General features: G+C 39.5%; 2 protein-coding genes across 5 annotated transcripts in view; one reads left to right on the top strand and one right to left on the bottom strand.

Annotated features, from left to right (window-relative positions):
* LOC122263417 (uncharacterized) overlaps positions 1–1,759 on the top strand; it is a 4,014-nt gene extending 2,255 nt beyond the window's left edge. For both annotated transcript variants that reach the window (XM_043031827.2, XM_043031826.2), the window contains exons 2-4: positions 353–498; positions 757–917; positions 1,484–1,759. In XM_043031827.2, coding sequence (XP_042887761.1) covers positions 353–498; positions 757–917; positions 1,484–1,674 — 498 coding nt within the window. In that variant the 3' untranslated portion in view covers positions 1,675–1,759. The remainder of the gene's footprint in view (positions 1–352; positions 499–756; positions 918–1,483) is intronic.
* Positions 1,760–3,544: 1,785 nt separating this feature from the next.
* The window catches only part of Actn (alpha actinin), a 95,939-nt gene continuing 81,983 nt past the window's right edge, over positions 3,545–17,500 (bottom strand). The window contains exons 2-18 of one of the 3 annotated variants that reach the window (XM_086544786.1): positions 15,218–15,322; positions 14,765–14,894; positions 13,938–14,119; positions 13,569–13,722; positions 13,134–13,238; positions 11,938–12,005; positions 11,119–11,382; positions 10,859–10,995; positions 10,468–10,648; positions 10,139–10,351; positions 9,534–9,770; positions 7,121–7,205; positions 6,655–6,758; positions 6,361–6,491; positions 5,969–6,142; positions 5,465–5,699; positions 3,545–5,311 (exon numbers count right to left, since the gene is read on the bottom strand). In XM_086544786.1, coding sequence (XP_086400912.1) covers positions 5,153–5,311; positions 5,465–5,699; positions 5,969–6,142; positions 6,361–6,491; positions 6,655–6,758; positions 7,121–7,205; positions 9,534–9,770; positions 10,139–10,351; positions 10,468–10,648; positions 10,859–10,995; positions 11,119–11,382; positions 11,938–12,005; positions 13,134–13,238; positions 13,569–13,722; positions 13,938–14,119; positions 14,765–14,894; positions 15,218–15,322 — 2,664 coding nt within the window. In that variant the 3' untranslated portion in view covers positions 3,545–5,152. Of the gene's footprint in view, positions 5,312–5,464; positions 5,700–5,968; positions 6,143–6,360; positions 6,492–6,654; positions 6,759–7,120; positions 7,206–9,533; positions 9,771–10,138; positions 10,352–10,467; positions 10,649–10,858; positions 10,996–11,118; positions 11,383–11,937; positions 12,021–13,133; positions 13,239–13,568; positions 13,723–13,937; positions 14,120–14,764; positions 14,895–15,217; positions 15,323–17,500 lie in introns of all 3 variants that reach the window. The other 2 variants (XM_043031828.2, XM_043031829.2) reach the window with 2 other exon arrangements.

Genomic DNA, 17,500 nt, shown 5'->3' with positions numbered 1-17,500 from the left:
CAAAGATCACACACTCCCCAGATGATCAGCTAAATATTGGCCTTAAAAATAAGAATCTCTCTATCACTCTTTGATAACCGATATTTCTCCATGAAATTTTATATCGACTTTCTATAAATGTTCAAAATGTAAGGAACTCAAAAATTACTAATCTTCCTCTTTTTCTTCTTCTTCTTCCTTCCTTTCTTTCTTTCTTTCTTTCTTTCTTTCTTTCTTTCTTTCTTTCTTTCTCTCTTTCTTTCTTTCTTTCTTTCTTTCTTTCTTTCTTTCTTTCTTTCTTTCTTTCTTTCTTTCTTTCTTTCTTTCTTTCTTTTATTTATTTATTATTTTTTTTTTTTTATTCCTTTTACAGATGCAAAGACTGGTGTGCTTCTTGGCTATAGCGCTGGCTGTGGTTTCAGCAGAAGAGGCGGAGGAAAATACACGTGTTTTGTTAGGAAATCCACCACAGGTGTCGAGTCAACACAGCCTCACCTTAACGTCATCAACGGGTCAATTGTGAGTCACTGTACAAAATATCTCATTGAATATGGTGTAGTGTTTTGTTTTAATTGCTTTATTGTATTGTATGTCTTGTTTTATGTTTATTATTCTAATATAGTCTATTTACTAATTTGCATCCATTGTTTAATCATATTTTTTTTCTGCTATTACGTGAAAGAGAAGCTTGTTAAGGATGTTGTCTCTATTTCCCTAGATTGACTAACGTCTCAAATTCTGTTGTTTCTTTTTCATCTTTCTTGGTCTGACCTACAGGAATCCTGCTGGCCTGCTCTTTAACATCTTCAGCAGTGCTACAAGGCCACGTCCCCGTCCTACCTACAGGCCCCACACCACGACGTATCAGTCCTGCACGTACTGGTGTGAGACGCCGGAAAATCAGTTCTACTGCTGTGACCAAGGACCCACCAAGCCAAGTGAGCATGTGCTGGGAGATATGGAGGGAGAGTGGGAGGGAGAGAGAGGGAGGGAGGGAGGAGGGAGGGAGGGAGGAGGGAGGGAGGGAGGAGGGAGGGAGGGAGGAGGGAGGGAGGGAGAGGAGGAGAGAGAGAGAGAGAGAGAGAGAGAGAGAGAGAGAGAGAGAGAGAGAGAGAGAGAGAGAGAGAGAGAGAGAGAGAGAGAGAGAGAGGAGAGAGAGAGGGAGAAGAGAGAGAGAGAGAGAGAGAGAGAGAGAGAGAGAGAGAGAGAGAGAGAGAGAGAGAGAGAGAGAGAGAGAGAGAAAGAGAGAGGATTAGTGAAACATTTAACGAAACTGTATAGAATCCGGTGATCATTTTCGCCGCATCACTATTTCTTTATCTGTTCAAGATACATAGAACCTCATCCTCCATAGATGATCAGCTAAATATCAACACATAACCACATCAAGTCCAGCATATGTTGCGGTCATGTGATACAGGATCCGAGTATCATGACACATTCCTTATCAATAATCTCATTCCTCGTGTCTCGTTCGACGTCAACTAACTCTTTCTCTCCACAGCACTGCCGCCCTTCGTAAGACCCGGATGCTGCCCAGCTGTCCGGCCGGAGTGCCCAGGTTTCCGCGTCGGCGCTCCGGAGACCTGTTCCCATGACAACGCCTGCACCAGGAACTTCACGGACAAATGTTGTTACGACCGATGCTTAAAGCGCAATGTTTGCAAGCCAGCGCAACCTTGCTATTCTTTTTAGGGTGTATGGAGGATTGGTTGCGTTAAGAGTTTAGTAATAACGCTGGATGTAATGCTTAGTAATAAAGCTTTGGTCAGATACACAATTTGGTGTTTCTCTCTGTCGAATCTAAAATTCAAATGAGATGTAATCAACATTTTCCTTATACAAAATTAATTGGAGAATGTGTGTATATACACGCACATACGTACGTATAACTATGTGTGTGTGTGGGGGGGGGGCAATAATTATGGGCCTCACGTATATGTGACATGGCAAGAAGTATGTGACGCGACATCGGCATCTGCTCACATTTGAAGCTAAGGATAAGGATAAGCAAGATTTGCGGAGCAGATGCTACGCCGGGCTTGTATGTGCTGAGAAGAGCCCGCCTGTGTTAGCGTGTGTTGAGTCGTAAGAGAGTGTGCCAACAAGTGATGACTCTGAAGTTGGTCCTTACCCAACGTAGTGCCCAGGCACGTCAGTAACCGCCTGGCGACAGTGGAAACTCACGAGCTTGATCTGCCGACCACGGGGATGGCAGGTCGACGCACTGTCCACTGAGCTACCAGATGGCACATTTGAAGCGCACACACAGTCATAAGTATTATGGCTCTAGCGGCGCTAACTTCAGGGCTACAGGGTTTCCAAAATCAGCTTAATCCCTTATTTTTTTTATCGGTTTATGGGAAAATATCATATAGGGCAGTTTACGCTGCCCAAAGGGCGGAGAAAACATCCCTGTCCCTCTCAGAGAACGCATTGTCAAAGTCTTTTATCATTCGACGTGATGGCAGATATTTTCCTACATTCATGCCTTCCGAATATACTAAAACATAGTCTAATTCGTCATCTCATTGGAGTTTCACAGTGTGTATTAGCCTACATGAGTTGTCCAAAATGTATATACATTCATTTGACTACTTTTAACGTCTCACCCTGTACTAGCACTATTTTTGAATTTGCATTTTATACTCAAATTGTTTTGAGTTACGATTGTTTCTTCTTTTTGATCCATGGTAAGCAATAAAAAAAATAATCTCTATCCCAAGACAATATCAAAAACAGAACTTTTTTTCTAATAGTATTTCCCGAGTCAGTTACAAACGTGGAACCTCAGCTTGGGAAGTTATTGCTTAATGACAACACATTTGCTGGAACTTACCTCTCTTCCTGCAACTTAAGTCTCCCTTTGCAAACTTTATTCATGACACATATAACATGTATGTGTAAGATGTTTATTCTGTGATTCTGTGATTTCTCAAACATTTGCCTGGTTCAAGAAATAGATATACCTTTAATGTGGTAATTTGTAATACTTTTTTCTGTCATATCTAGATATTCCCCTCATTCACTTTAAGCGTTTTTTTATCAGTCAGATTATTATTTTCATCTCTGTTTTTCTGGATGCAGGTATTTTATCAGGATATGATATCAATGGCTATTTTTTAATGTAATTTTATCTTTTGAATGTATGCACTCGGATATTCTGTGTCAAACACTTTATCAATGCATGTACAGTATTCAATAAATCATATTGCAGTCTTCTAAGTTGCATAAATGCACTTTTTCACATTGCAACAGCCATATACTTATGAAATAATCTTGTGTTTAGAAAGAATTACTTTTTCTTATCTAGATAGTGCAATACAGGAAAGTTCGTAAAAATATATGAAAGTGCTCTTAAAAAAACTTTGATTATTGAACATAAAATTACTGAAATCAGTAGATATATGTATTTATATAACTTTCACAATAATAATAATATAATAAGTTATACTTCGTTTATCATTCTTTCTTTGAATAACATATGATACTAATAATAATGGTTATGAAAAATGTTAATACATGATTTTCCTTGTCTGTTCTTAGGGTATTAGATGATAGCAAGTTTTCATTAGCCTTTATTTGTAGATCTTACACAAAGTGTATGAGGCTGTAGTTGGTAAACACTGAAACAACTAAGAAACCATGTGAGCAGTTGTATATTTATAAAATAATGTATTTAAAGTATGTGTAAAGAATAGCACATCACCCTGGTTCCTAGTCATCACTGTGATTATTGCCTGTAACAATAAATAATGTCGCCCTAGGATAATTACAAATAAGATCAAATCTTTGAGAAAAAAACACTATCTAATTATAACAAACATGATTGAAGCTCTCTCATATAAACAAAGCACATACAAATTTTGCAAAAAAAAGTTGTCATGTAACTGAGAGAAGCGCTAGTCTGAAGCGATTTTTGTACACTAAGACGAGCACTAGATTCCAGTTAATGATAGTATACAAAGAAGGCAAACACCTTTACCCACTTTGTGAAGTTTCATATGGATTTACATAATGAAAAGATGTTGTTGTTTTTTACAGAACAGTGTTGGAATACACCACTGGCAATATACACATCACAAACCATCGAGGGAAGATCAGTGATTTTTATTCATTTTACATACAGTATTAGCCTGAAAATAAAGCAAGGTCTTTGTGATAAACTATTCTTGATATATTTACAACAAAAACTCTGCTTAAGAAGAAGCAGCTTTCTTGCTGGGAGATGGCTTTGCTACAGCAGTTAGGACTAGATTCCATGATTACACTACAACAAGAGGCAGAGACCCCCATTCTCGAACATCGCATCGAATCAGCCTTCCAGTCGTCATCTTATGTCACTTCACTTCAAATTTCTGACTGGCCGGTGTTGTCTAAGCCTACGCCTAAGAGACAGATCGTGAGACGTTCTAGAATACGGGTCAGAGGGTTTGACAGATCACTGGAAGAACAACAAACGGAGGAGGAGGCACTATTGGCGGCAGTGTTTGGGGTAAATTGAATATCAAAGGGTCGTGTGAACAATGATCCTCGAATGTCAAGTTACAGGCAAAGTACCAGTTGATAGTTGGAAAGATAGAATGAGCCGAAGAAGTCGATGGAGGCCCAAATTGTTATTGTCGGACTGCTGGTAAGAAACCTAGCTTTTGCATATCTTCCTGGTCTTTGTCCCGCTCCTCCTCTGTAGCACCTGCAGACAGTAGTGTCTTTTGTCCGCTATGTAAACCACACTGTCTAGTAGCTGTGACGAGCATTCAGAGAATTAACAACATTTCCATGGGAAATGCTGAGAAGGCCGTACGAGTGCCAGTCACAGGCCACAGACACTATTTGTGCAGAGCAAAGTATCAATACTTGATGGACTAAATTTCTTTCTCATTGGTTGATAAGTCTCTGACCCAAACTTTTACAAATTTACTCTATGTATCACCAGGATACATAACATTTATGTACTTCTTTAAATCGTAGGTCCACATTTCCTGTAGTCGTCAACCTTCAGATGGCCGAAGATGGTCCACCATTCAAAAAATTATAAAAATTATATGTCCTCTGGTTTGACTTCACCCTCCACCTTTGATTAGCTGAACAGAGGGTTTCATGACAGCTGGTTTACCCTCCCGAGGTTGAATGCTTGCGAGGTTTACCCCCCGAGATCATTGGTGCACGCAATTTACAAATCGGACTCGCCGTAGAGAGAGGTGGAGAAGGACATGTAGTCAAGGGCCTCTGGGGGAGCATCAGGACCAGAGTAAGGCTGCATGCGCTGAATACAGTACTCAGCCTGGTCTGGGGGAAGCTCACGCTGCAGCTCCTCAGGAAGGATGTATGGCTGGGGAGAAGAAAAAGCAAAGATAATGCCATGAAAATCTAGAAAAATTCTGAATCATATTTCCAAGATGGATTATGTCACCATGCAGTCAAATAAAAAGAAGGTAATAAATGATGCAGAGTACATGGAAATCTTTTTCTCAGAGGGACTCACCTTGTCACCGGCCAAGATCCTGAAGGAGTCAATAACCTGTTCAGCAGTGTCAGAATCCACGTTCTCGCGGGTCATGAAGTCCAGGAAGGCATCAAACTGAATGAATCCTGTGCTGTTAGGATCAACGATGCTCACAATGCGCTGGAAGTCAATCTCGCCCTGGCGGTCCTTGCCAATGGAGTAGCCCAGTGATATCAAGCACGACTTGAACTCATCCGGAGCAAGGCGGCCACCCCTGAAGGAAATGTTTAATTTTATTTATTAATGGGGGTTGAAATAAAGCTTCTGAGTACACTTACTTGGGTTATATTCATTTTGTTAAATCACAGTAGAGTAATGGGCAATGTTTTCCTTTAATGGGTTCTATTATGAATTCTCCTCTGTAACAACTCCATATCCCTTCAAATGAACACAAGCTAAATCCAAAGCAAGATCCTAAAATCACGTGACGGAGAGATATGCCGTACGTGATAGGAAAACTAAAATCCCACTGGAGTGCTTTACCTGTTCTTGTCGAAGTGATTGAAGGATGAGCGGAACTCTGTGAGCTGCTCTTGGCTGATGCCCTTGGAATCCCTGGTGAGGATCTGGTTCTCCACCTCGTTGATGGTGCGGTTGATGGAGGTCAGGAGCTGCTCCCATCCCACACGGAGGGTCTCCATTGTGTACTGGGTATACCTGAGTGTGGAAAGAAGTATCATTAGTCTCTGTACACCTCCAACTACTCTTCACACAGGAAAACCAATTTCTATAGAAAATATCACCACGTACAAAAGCCATGGAAAGTTAGAAAAATAATCCTTATGATAATTTTTTGCGCCATATAAAATAAAGCCATTCTAGGGGGGAAAAAAAAATTCACATCCCTATCTATATCTCAAGTGACTTCCTTTTACCTGTTTTCGAAGATCATGGATTCCTGGACAGCCTGGTGAATCTTCTCCATCTCGTCCATGATGGCCTTGTTTCCAATAACAGCTGATTCGTAGTCCTTGAGGCGGTTGAGCTGATCCTCAAGGACGGAACCCTGTGGAGGAATGGGGACGGCTTAGTTTTATGGAAACTTCTTTCACTCATTCGGGATTATACAAAAATATTTCATGTGAGAGGCCTGATGCATCACAGAAAATTTAGCATGTATTCATATTTGTTTCCAAAGTCCTCTGCATACTAAATCATCCCATACTTACATGCATGCCCATGCCGATGGCAGCAACGGCATCCATCTGCTTCTCAATCCAGGGACCAACACCGTTAGCCTTCTCGGCGAACTGGCGACGCAGCGACTCGTTGTCTGAGAAACTCGGTTAAGGGAAATGCATATACGAATGGCAGGGTCTATCATATGTTGTGATATTACTCTTTCTTTACTGAAGGTGGGGAAAATTTATTGAAAGTCTTTAAGATGCAAAGTATTAACTTTAATGTGATGTATGATGCAAATTAAATCTGTTTAATCATTCCTGCTATGCTATTTTACCAAAACTGATCAGCAAGTAACAAGTATCTCACATATTTTACCCAAACAATACTTATAATACTGAATCTGAAGAGTAAATGAAATGAAATCAAGTTCATATAAAATAATAACAACAAAAAACACAAAAATTGCAACAAAGCAATTTACAGAAGTAGTCAATTCGATCAAAAGGATACTCTGCTGCTTCTGGAGTTCAGCCTGAAGTGTGTTGTCACGAGCAGGCACCAATTTCTTGACTTCGCCCCACTTGCTGGAGATGACCTGCAAGCAAGCAAAGTTTGTTAGATGAGTTCAAAGTGGTAGCAAATGCAGACAAAATGGGTTCCACAACAGTAACATTAACTATGAATAATCATCCCATCACTTTAAATAAACTAAATATAATTATAAAATAAATGCCTCATCAAGAGCATGTAAAAAAATTATTTCATCCAATATACAGACACTTTTATACATTTATACAGGCTTAACTCTCATCTTGTGTAAATCTTTCCCATGCAAAATTGCAATTGTGCAGTGATTTTTCTTACATCTAGTGCAAGAAAAAATAAAAAGTGCAAAGCATTATGGTAATGTTTCTGTATTCCTGCATCACTCTTTTTTTCAAATCTTCTGATGTGTAAAGCTATCTTAGTATTCTTTTTCTATAAATTCAGCAGCCTGTGTTTTATGGAGTTCACAAACATGTAAAAGGCAAGCTGTCAGTGTAAATACACAATCTGTTTCAGGCTTTTTCTGCAGCTCTTAAAAGCTTTCAACCATGATAGTTCCCTGCTGCAATGTCCTATTCACAATGCAATATTCTGCAATGATGCTATCCATATGCTGATAGATCACTTTCAATAAATATATCTATTTCTATATCATGTTATACTTCACATCTAACAAATATCAGATCCAATTCTTTCCTCTATTTACCATTAGTATTTCTGTTTATAGTAAAGCAAATTGGATTAAAAATGCAACAGTTTTTTTCACACTATACTAAATTTGAATAACCTTTTACTCATGATCAAGGAGCTTATTCCTAAGTTATGCAAACAAAGTTCTTAGCATTCAGAAAAATCTATATAGAAGAAAATAAGATAGATACAATATACTTTATGGAAATCAACTCTATTTACTTTGAAATCAAATAATCAATAACAAGAATCGAAAATACTTAGGAAAAACACTCACACAAGTGCGCACACATCCATCCACACTCATCCACACACAGACAAAAATTCTACCTACTGCTACTTTTCTATTTATACAGTAATACAGTAATCTTCTCATAATATAGCTGCAAATACCTGTCAACTAGTAATAATGACAATAATGAAAATAATAGTTATCATAATAATGCTACTAACCATAAAACAAAAACAGATGTTTCTTTCAAGCAATTAGAGTACATTCCAGAATATCTTCCTGGAGAGCTTATTCATCCATCTACAAACTCTATGACACAATGCTAAGCGGGAGACTACGTTCCCGTAGCCTCCGCAGTATGTACAGTATGTAAGGTTATTCCGGCTAGTGACTCGATGTTTATACAGTGCACTGCTATTTCATGCATCTCGAATACAACACTGCTTAAAGAACTTTACCTCCACTGCACTCATTATTCCTTCACTATCCTAAGAAAGCATGTGGGGAGATGACACAATCAGCTACAAAATTATTATAATCATATGAGACACATTCAACTACACTTGCATTATGAACATCATTTAAAAATCCTAAAACATTTTGACGACAGGAGTGCATATAGAAATGGACTGTCATCTGTGGTTTTCATTTAATCACCAGGGAGTTCATTAGTGAGTCTACATGACATCACCTTAAAACATTCCTTGAACTTTAGGGGGACTGTGGTTCAAAGTTTTATTACTGTTATTTATTGTTATTAAAGGGAAAATAATGATAATAGTAGTAATAGTAATAATGGCAATAGCAAAAGCCAGTAATAATAACAAACATTACAATGATAACAGTGACGATGACGATGACAATAAGAAAATGACAATCATAGAAATTAAAACTTTTTCCTCAAAATTCAAGTAATAGGCTAAACAGGTGAGATCATGTACGCTTAGTAATTGGCTCCTTCGTGAATAAGTGCTTGTGGAGCCATCTATATGTAAAAAAATGAATAAAACAAATCTATAGAGGACAGTCCATGTTCCCAGCATCAACAGGTTAAAAAAAATGGTCTGGTTAGTATGACAATGCATTCAAAGCCTAAGCAATTTTTGTGGCTAAGAGCATTAGTCTGTAAGAGCAAATTCCTGACAATGTTAAAGACTTGCTACTTGGTATAATAAAGAAACCAAAACTATTTTCAATAAACTGGATCTCATTGCATAATAAATCTTGATTAGTTCTTCTATTTCCTAATCAAATACCTAGATGTTAGTGGAATTTCAGAGACAATAAACTCTATACTTTATATGTTATGCTTAAACTTATTTTAATCTTGACCAATATTAGTATTACTACTAAGTATATTAAAAAATATTCTCATAACAGGTTAAGTTCTAAGCATCTGGGAAGCTCTCCTTGCAAAACAATCTCATCCATCAAGACTGAGTATTCTTGACATACCTGAGAGGTGAGAGTGGTGTAGGGGTTGTCCAGACCACCAGGAATCTGGTACTGCTGGGCAATGTGTTGAACCTCGGTCACCAGAGACATGATGGCCTGGTATTCCTTGTCAGCCTCTCCCAAAGTTGCCTTGAACTGGTTGTGGGCATCAATCAAGCCCTGGATCTCTTCAATGGTGTGGACAATGAACATGTCCACAAGGTCTTCACAGGCACCATCCAGCCAGTTGTTGAAGGGCTGAGGAATAGGAATTCAAGGTTATATAACTAACTTTGAAAAAAAATAAAAAATAAAAAAATAAATAAATACTATGTTACAGACAAGTTTGACTTTCACTGCATCTGTTGGAGTTTGGGGTGATGGCAGTATACAAATTACAGAAGTCAAGTGAGAGCAATATTTAGTATTTGCTGTAGGGATTTCAGTCATAAACCAAAATTTTACATAACAAAGAAAAAAAAATCTGGATCTTCCATTCATCGCACACGGTAATGTTAGCCAGATTTCTTAAATGTGTAATTCTCAAGTTTGATAAAAATATTACCAATGATACAGTTTAAGGAATATATCTTAATGTACACATATCATCTAGATTTTGTACTTACAGCTGCCCTCTTAGCAAACTCAAGATGGAGCTGGTCAATCTTCTCAAGGAGCTTCTCAGTCTCCTCAAGGGCATTCCTGCGGGAGGTGGTGAGGGTTCCCAAGCGGTCCCACTGGTCGCAGATAGCCTGGCAGCGGCTGTTGATGGTGGCAGAGTCATAGTAGTCCAGGGCATTAAGCTCTTGGGCAATGGCTGCAATCTGTTCTACACGGTCCTAAGGAGAATGGAAATAGTATGTGAGGTACACAACTGGAACATTCCTTAATGATCATTTCAATTATAGGTAATATATTTTGTATGACTAACAAAGTGAAAGGACATGCTCTTTACCTGATGGGCAGCAAGATCAGACTCAAAGGCCTCGTGTTTCTTCTTAAGAGCTTTGAGCTCATTGAGTTTGCAGTGTCTGAAGTCCTGACTCTGCAGCATCTCCTCCTTTCCTGCGGTCCATGACTCGTGGATCTCAGCCTTGTGCTTGAACTTCTTGGCCAGATGTTCAAGGCGCTCCAATCTGAAGGGTAATTAAAGAACAATTAATGTACATCCGCTACTAGAAAAAAAATGAATGACAACAGTGAGCTTGACAAATTAAGAACAAGATTGGTTTTAAACTAACCAAAATTTCTTTTCCAAATTATTATTAGCTTGCATGAAAAAAAAATTACAATTCCATAAACTTCATAGATATAGCAAACCAATACTCTTTCTAAATCTATTGTACCTCATCATCTCAGAGAGCAGCCATTCTTCAAAGGACTTTTCGCATCCCTCGAGGTTCTTCCATGCGTTGGCAATGTCAGTGACGCTCTTGCCTTCAGAGGGAAGGTAGGCAGGACGGTTGGACAGACGGAGCTTGGTCTGCAGAGGAAGAAGTCATTAAGATTCAACTTGGTAACACAAGCGATCTGAATTCCAAAACAAAGGAAAGGACAAGCTCTAACTTAAGATACCTTCACCAGCATTCATTGCATTGCAACCCACCTGAAGGGTATTGAAGTTGGTCTCCAGCCTGGCCTTCTGCTCCACACGTGGGGGCTTGTGGTTACGGCGGTAGAGGCGGTATTCTTCCAGCTTCTTCTGCAGATCAGCTAGGGTATTATCCTGCTGGCGAGCCTGGAGCCAGGGCAGAGTTCGACGGATCCATTCCAGCAGGTCGGAGGTGAGGCGTTCGTATTCCTCCATGAGGCGCTCGTTCTCCTGGTTGACCTTCAGCACTTTGCAGATGCGGTTAGCAGCCATCTCAGCCTAGGGGTGGGGCAAAGGGGAGGTTAGTCAGCATCCTGGATGATTTTTCAGTGTTCAAGCGAGCCTGTGCAAATTCTCACATCCTAGCAAATGTTTCCTTGTTTTCCTCTGCTCTAAAAGTATCTAGATCCTAAATGTAGAAATGTGCATGAAATTTTGATGTGAATTATGTATGGGAGTCAAAGTACTGTACTTCTGCTGTCAATTATTAGATTAAATTAAATATAATGCAAATCTCATTTCTGAAATACATTATTTGCTGTTCTGCAATGAATCTACTTTTAAAGTACATTCAGGTTTGAAGTTAATATTGTAGAGCAAATAAATTAGTAAGGTACTAATATTAAACAGAAGTGAATTTTAATCAATGTCTAATCAAATTAATTTAACATCCTTTACATGACTTGTAAAAATGAGAATCAGTTAAAACCAAAACTGAATTCTACGTGATTTTAGTTTCTTCTTCATAAAAGCACAGTCAAGAAAATGGAAATAATTCAAATCATCGTGTTGTAGAATGCATCATTTAAGTTTTATGAAGCACATTTAACTAACCTTTTGGACACCAGTAAATGTGTGGTAATACGAGGAAACATAAGTCATAACAGCTCGTTCGTCTGGCACGCCTTCAGATATGTCTGTAATGTACATAGTTAGTAAGACACACGGCTACTCTAACAGCAGCTCTAACACTGCAATATTAGTCCAGCAACAAGGCAAATGGTATTAAATCATGGTTACGGGATAAAAAACATGAAAGGGGGAAAAATAAGACAAAATGCTAGACCGTTGTAACTCCAGCTTTTTCTCATCCGGTGTGTAAGCCATATGCTGTGGAGTTGTGTTAAGTAATAAAATCAAATGGTTAAATGTACTTGATACATAGGAACAGCATGAACATAAGAAAAAAATAAAATCCATGCACAGGCATCAATACAAAGCAACAATAGTAGCATCAGCTGCAACACTTAACATGCCGTGTTACAGTATGATCCCATCAGGACTGATCAACACTGCTATTTCAAAAAAAAAGATCTACCGGCATCGCTGAAATTCATAAACATACAGTTGTGTTATTCCATGCATGTTATCAGTGATTTCCACTTTAAATATAAAATATCTGTGAAACCATTAACAAATTACTGTGACCACGCACTTTGAGAAATAATTGCAGAACGTCACATAAGCCAGAGCTTATGCAGTCTTAGGGCACATCTCCAGCAACATAAAGAACATTCTAGATCATCCAGCCAGGCAGAAATGATGTTCCAGCATAAAATATGTTGCTTCGGTAGCTGCTGCTCTTTGGCTGCTCATTATTGCTGTAACTACTGCACTTGTTAGTTTAGGTAAAGACATTCTATAAAACGTACTTGAGGGGAATCCAGAAGTCAGAGTAGACTCTCGTTTAAGATGTTTACGTTTCTATGATTAAATCATATTTATGATAAGCTTTACATGTTTATGTTTTTTTGTTGTTTTTTTTAAGTGGTGTACAACCTGGACTTTCCTCATTGCATTTAGAAACTGAAAAGATCAAGCACATTGCCATTATTAACAAACTATCATGACCAGTTTCATAGTTGCAATCTCTCTTAATAGTATTTTTCACTTAGTTTGACTTAAGGCGATGTTTTGTTTGTTGATAACTTTTGCAGGGGTGCAAGATCTTTTGCAAAGTCTAAAGATGCTTCAACAGCAGGGGTCTAGTATCCTGGATAGGGGTGTCGCCTCAGAGGGTCCATGCTGATGTGGGGCCGAGGATTTTACCTGCTGAGCCCCCTGGAAGGCATGGTAGTAGCAAGACACGTAGGTCATGATGGCGCGCTCATCAGCCTTGGGTGTGTTCACCAGATCTGAAAGCACCTCGGTGAGTTAAAATATCTACCCTGCGGGTCATGTCACAATGAGTTCTGGGATTTCTCTGCCAAAGGCTGCACTCATGTCTCTGTGAATATCTTAGGAGTTAAGATGAAATTCCTTGTGAAAATAGGCATATAATACTAAATTCTCCCACTGGCTGAGACAAGGCAAACCATGTTGAAGAATTCCCTGTAATGCTGACAAAAGAAATACAAACATCATACAAAGTAGAAAAGAGTGAAATCATTCTAAAGCTAATTATCAAATAAGTGCTGAGTGTTGGCTAGACAGTGACCACTGCTCCTCTTTGGAAAGTTCCCTACCGTCGGGGTCCAACATCCTGGGGATGTCAAGGTGCTTCTCAGCAATGTCGAAAGCAAGGTTGAGGTTGTGCAGGGGATCATCCTTGGACAGCTGTGAGTAATCCAGCAGATCTGGCCTGTGGCGATGGATGAGGGCGCAGAAGGCAAGACCATCCTGTAAGGAACAAGTTGCTCTTGTACAATCACAAAATGGCAGGTATGAAAAATATTACACCATCTGAATATACATATCTCACAACACTTCCATATTACCATATCAACTGAATCAGGCACAAAAGAAAATATGCAACATCAGAGTATCAACACATTCTAAAATCCTAGGTATTACACCATAGATTGCAGTGCAATCCAATGCCATCAATTCCAGACCTTGAAGGAAGTGTGGAAGTTCTGCACGTTGACATTCTTGTAAGGGGCAGTCTTGCGCTGGCACCAGAGGAGGAGACCTTCCTTGGCAGTCATCTCCTCAACGCTGATGTCCTGGATGGCGAACCTCAGAATGATGGTCCAGATCATACCGAGGGTCATCTTCAGGTTGCCATCAACGATTTCTGGAAGAGTCAAAATAATTTTAGGTGGTATGCAGTGGTAAAATTGCTTGTTGACGGTAAGATCCGATGGAGAGGTTCTGTTTTACAGTGGAAATAAGTGGGTGTTCTGCCTTGGATAATGCATTAAAATTCTATGTGAATTTATATATTTACACCCTTGACTTTCCTTGTTTTGAATATATTCCAGAACATGAAAAAAAGAAGAAAAAGAAAGAGAGGTGGAGAGGAAGAGAAGGAGGAAGAAGAGGAAGAGATGGAAGAAGAGAAGGAGGAAGAAGAAGAAGAGAAGGAGGAAGAGAAGGAGGAAGAGGAGGAGGAGGAGGAAGAGGAGGAAGAGGAGGAAGAGGAGGAGGAGGAGGAGGAGGAGGAGGAGGAGGAGGAGGAGGAGGAGGAGGAGGAGGGGGAGGAGGAGGAGGAGAGGAGGAGGAGGAGGAGGAGGAGGAGGAGGAGGAGGAGGAGGAAGAAGAAGAGGAAGAGGAAGAAGAAGAGGAAGAGGAAGAAAAGAAGAAAGAGGAGGAAGAGGAAGAAAAGAAGAAAGAGGAGGAAGAGGAAGAGAAGGAGGCAGAGGAGGAGAGGGAAAGAGGGAAAGAGATAGAGAGAAAGAGACACAGAGAGAAAGGCGAAACCCACAGCATCAGCACCCACCTTCAGCACCAATGGATACCAGCTTGACACCCTTGCTGGCAATGAAGTCCAGGGCCTTGTTCACGTTGGCAATCTTGTGGAACCTCATCTTACCCCTGTCTGGTCTGGGCAGGGTCTCGCCCGAGATGACCTGCGGAGGAGGAAACGTTTAATATCTGCAAGGACTAAATGCTATGTTAAACCAAACTTAAAAGAACTGTTTATCCACATTAATATGCTTCCGATCCGTGATTATAATCACTAATTTGCAATATCATGGAAAATGATCTAACTGCAAGAGCAGCATATCCCCAACATAACCATTAATCCCGACAATAACATGAACAATATAAAAACATGAAAAATAACACGAAACACACTCGTCACCAAGTGCAATGCCAGGCCAGGCCAGGCCAGGCCAGATCAGGTCACGCGGAAGGTCGCCCTTCCGACACCTCGCCCTCGAACCCTTACCTCGAGCAGCAGCATGAGCTTGAGGCCATTGCGGAACTCCTCCTCGATGCTCTCGATGAGTGTGCCAGCCTTGCGAAGGTGGGAGTTGCACCACGCGGTGAAGGTCTGGGGGGAGAGAGAGAGAGAGGTTTTAGTTATGATGCTCGTAATGAAAATGATCATGGAAGTAGCTATAGGAGTTGTAGTAGTTGTAGTAGTAGTAGTGGTAGTAGTTGAAAATGTAATAGGAATAGTAATAGAAATAATAATATATATATAATAATAATAATAATAATAATGATAATAATAACAATAATGATCAATAGCAAATGATGATGATGATAATGATAATAATAATAATAATAATAATAATAATAATAATAATAATTATAATGTCAATAATAATAATAATAATAATAATAATAATAATAATAATAATAATAACAATGATAAGAACAATAACAATAGTCATAATAATAATAATAATAATAATAATAATAATAATAATAATAATAACAATAATAATAATAATATTAACAACAACAATAACAACAACAACGACATTAAAAACGACAATGAGGATAACAAAAGATCATCACACCGCCGCCTCACTTCGAGCACATTTAAAAAAGGATAAATCAGTCAGACCAGAGTGAAATGACGCGCATTCAGCATTCACTGAATTTGCGCCTTCTTTTTTCTTTTTTTTTCTTTTTTCTTTTTTTTAATCCAAGCACTGAATTTATTGGCAACGTCTGGATTGCTGTTTCTTGCTTGCTTACTTGTTTTTGTCTTCTTTTTTCTTTATCTTTCTTTCTGTTTTTTCTTTCTCTTTTTTTTCTTTGTTTTTGGTGATACTGAATGCCCGAAAATCATCCGACATTTAATGGTTCTGTTGTTCGAAACTAAATCACTAAACCTTTTGCAATTTGCACCGGCTCTATCTTTTAATTCTTTTATTTTCTATTTTTAAGTGTATTATGATTTTTTAATTTTTTATTCCTTTTTAGGTATGTTTTATTTTTTTCTGTCTGAATGTCACAGCCGGAAATGTTTCGCCTCGGGCCGAGTGGCTCCATTATCAAGAAACAGTTTATCTGATGACGCTTCAAGGATTTGCTGCGTTGCAATTGTAAAGCTTTTAATTAAAGGGGTTGACACATTTCCGGTTTTATACCTTTCGCTTTTTTTTATTTTCCGCTCTTTCTCCCTCTCGCTCTAGTTTTCTATCTTTACCTTTTCCCTTTCCATTTCACTTTTTCCTTTTCCCGTTCCCCTCCCTCTCTCTATCCCCATTCCCACTCCCACTCTCCTCCCATCCCCATCCTCCCTTCTCCACTCCCACTCCCACTCCTCCATCCCTCCCACTCCTCCCATCCTCTCCATCCTCTCCCACTCCCTCTCTCCCTCCCTCCCCATCCCTCCTCCCACTCCCTCTCTCCATCCCTCCCACCCTCTCCACTCCCACTCCCCTCCCTCCCTCTCCCACTCCCACTCCCACTCCCACTCCCACTCCCTCTCCCACTCCCACTCCCTCACTTGCTTTCCGAGTGACTTCATCAACCCCAAACTACCCTATTCCCTATCCCTGCAACCGCAGAGGGGAAAAATTAATACCGAGACACAATGCTACATCAAATATGCAACATCACTCTGGTGCCATTTCCCTTGCAGTGACCTTATTATGCATAATTGTTTGATAAATGCTGTGTTCCCAAGGCCAGGTGGGGGGGGGGGGAAGCAAAATTAAGAGAGGATGAGGGATGGAGATATTAATGAAATAAAGAGAAAAAAAAAACATACAAGAGTATACAAGAAAAAAAAACACGAAACGGAAGAGGAAAAAGTAGATGAGAAACAAGAAGCCACAAGGAACATTTGAAGAAATTGAGCAAAACATAGAATAAAAGATAAATGGACAGAGAGCTGAAGAGAAGGGTTAGGGGGAGGAGGGAGGGGGGGGGGAGATGAGCACAGGATAATGACGAGAGGAAATAGTATTCGTCTATGATAACTCGACAAAGAATTTGATATGAAACAGATCTTATCATATCCATAAGAGGTTCATTTTATACATTCACCAACAATATGGGTGGGTGGGTGGGGGGGCGACGAGGTATGGACATACACTCAATACTCTCTATCTAGTTTACGGACTCTTTCTATTTCTATCTTTATATCTCTCTCCTTTTCGCTCTCTCCTCTCCTCTTTTCTCCTATCCTTGCCTGTCCTTCTCTCTCCTTCTTCTTCTATCCCTCTCTTCCCTTTTCATTTTCATTTTCCTTCTCCTTCTACCTTTCCTT

Source organism: Penaeus japonicus, unplaced genomic scaffold (assembly GCF_977035675.1).
Source record: "Penaeus japonicus unplaced genomic scaffold, GWHDUDI00000001_assembly GWHDUDI00000015, whole genome shotgun sequence".
Classification (NCBI taxonomy): Eukaryota; Metazoa; Arthropoda; class Malacostraca; order Decapoda; family Penaeidae; genus Penaeus; species Penaeus japonicus.
Note: the sequence above shows the minus strand (reverse complement) of the source record. Positions and strands in the feature narration are given on the sequence as shown.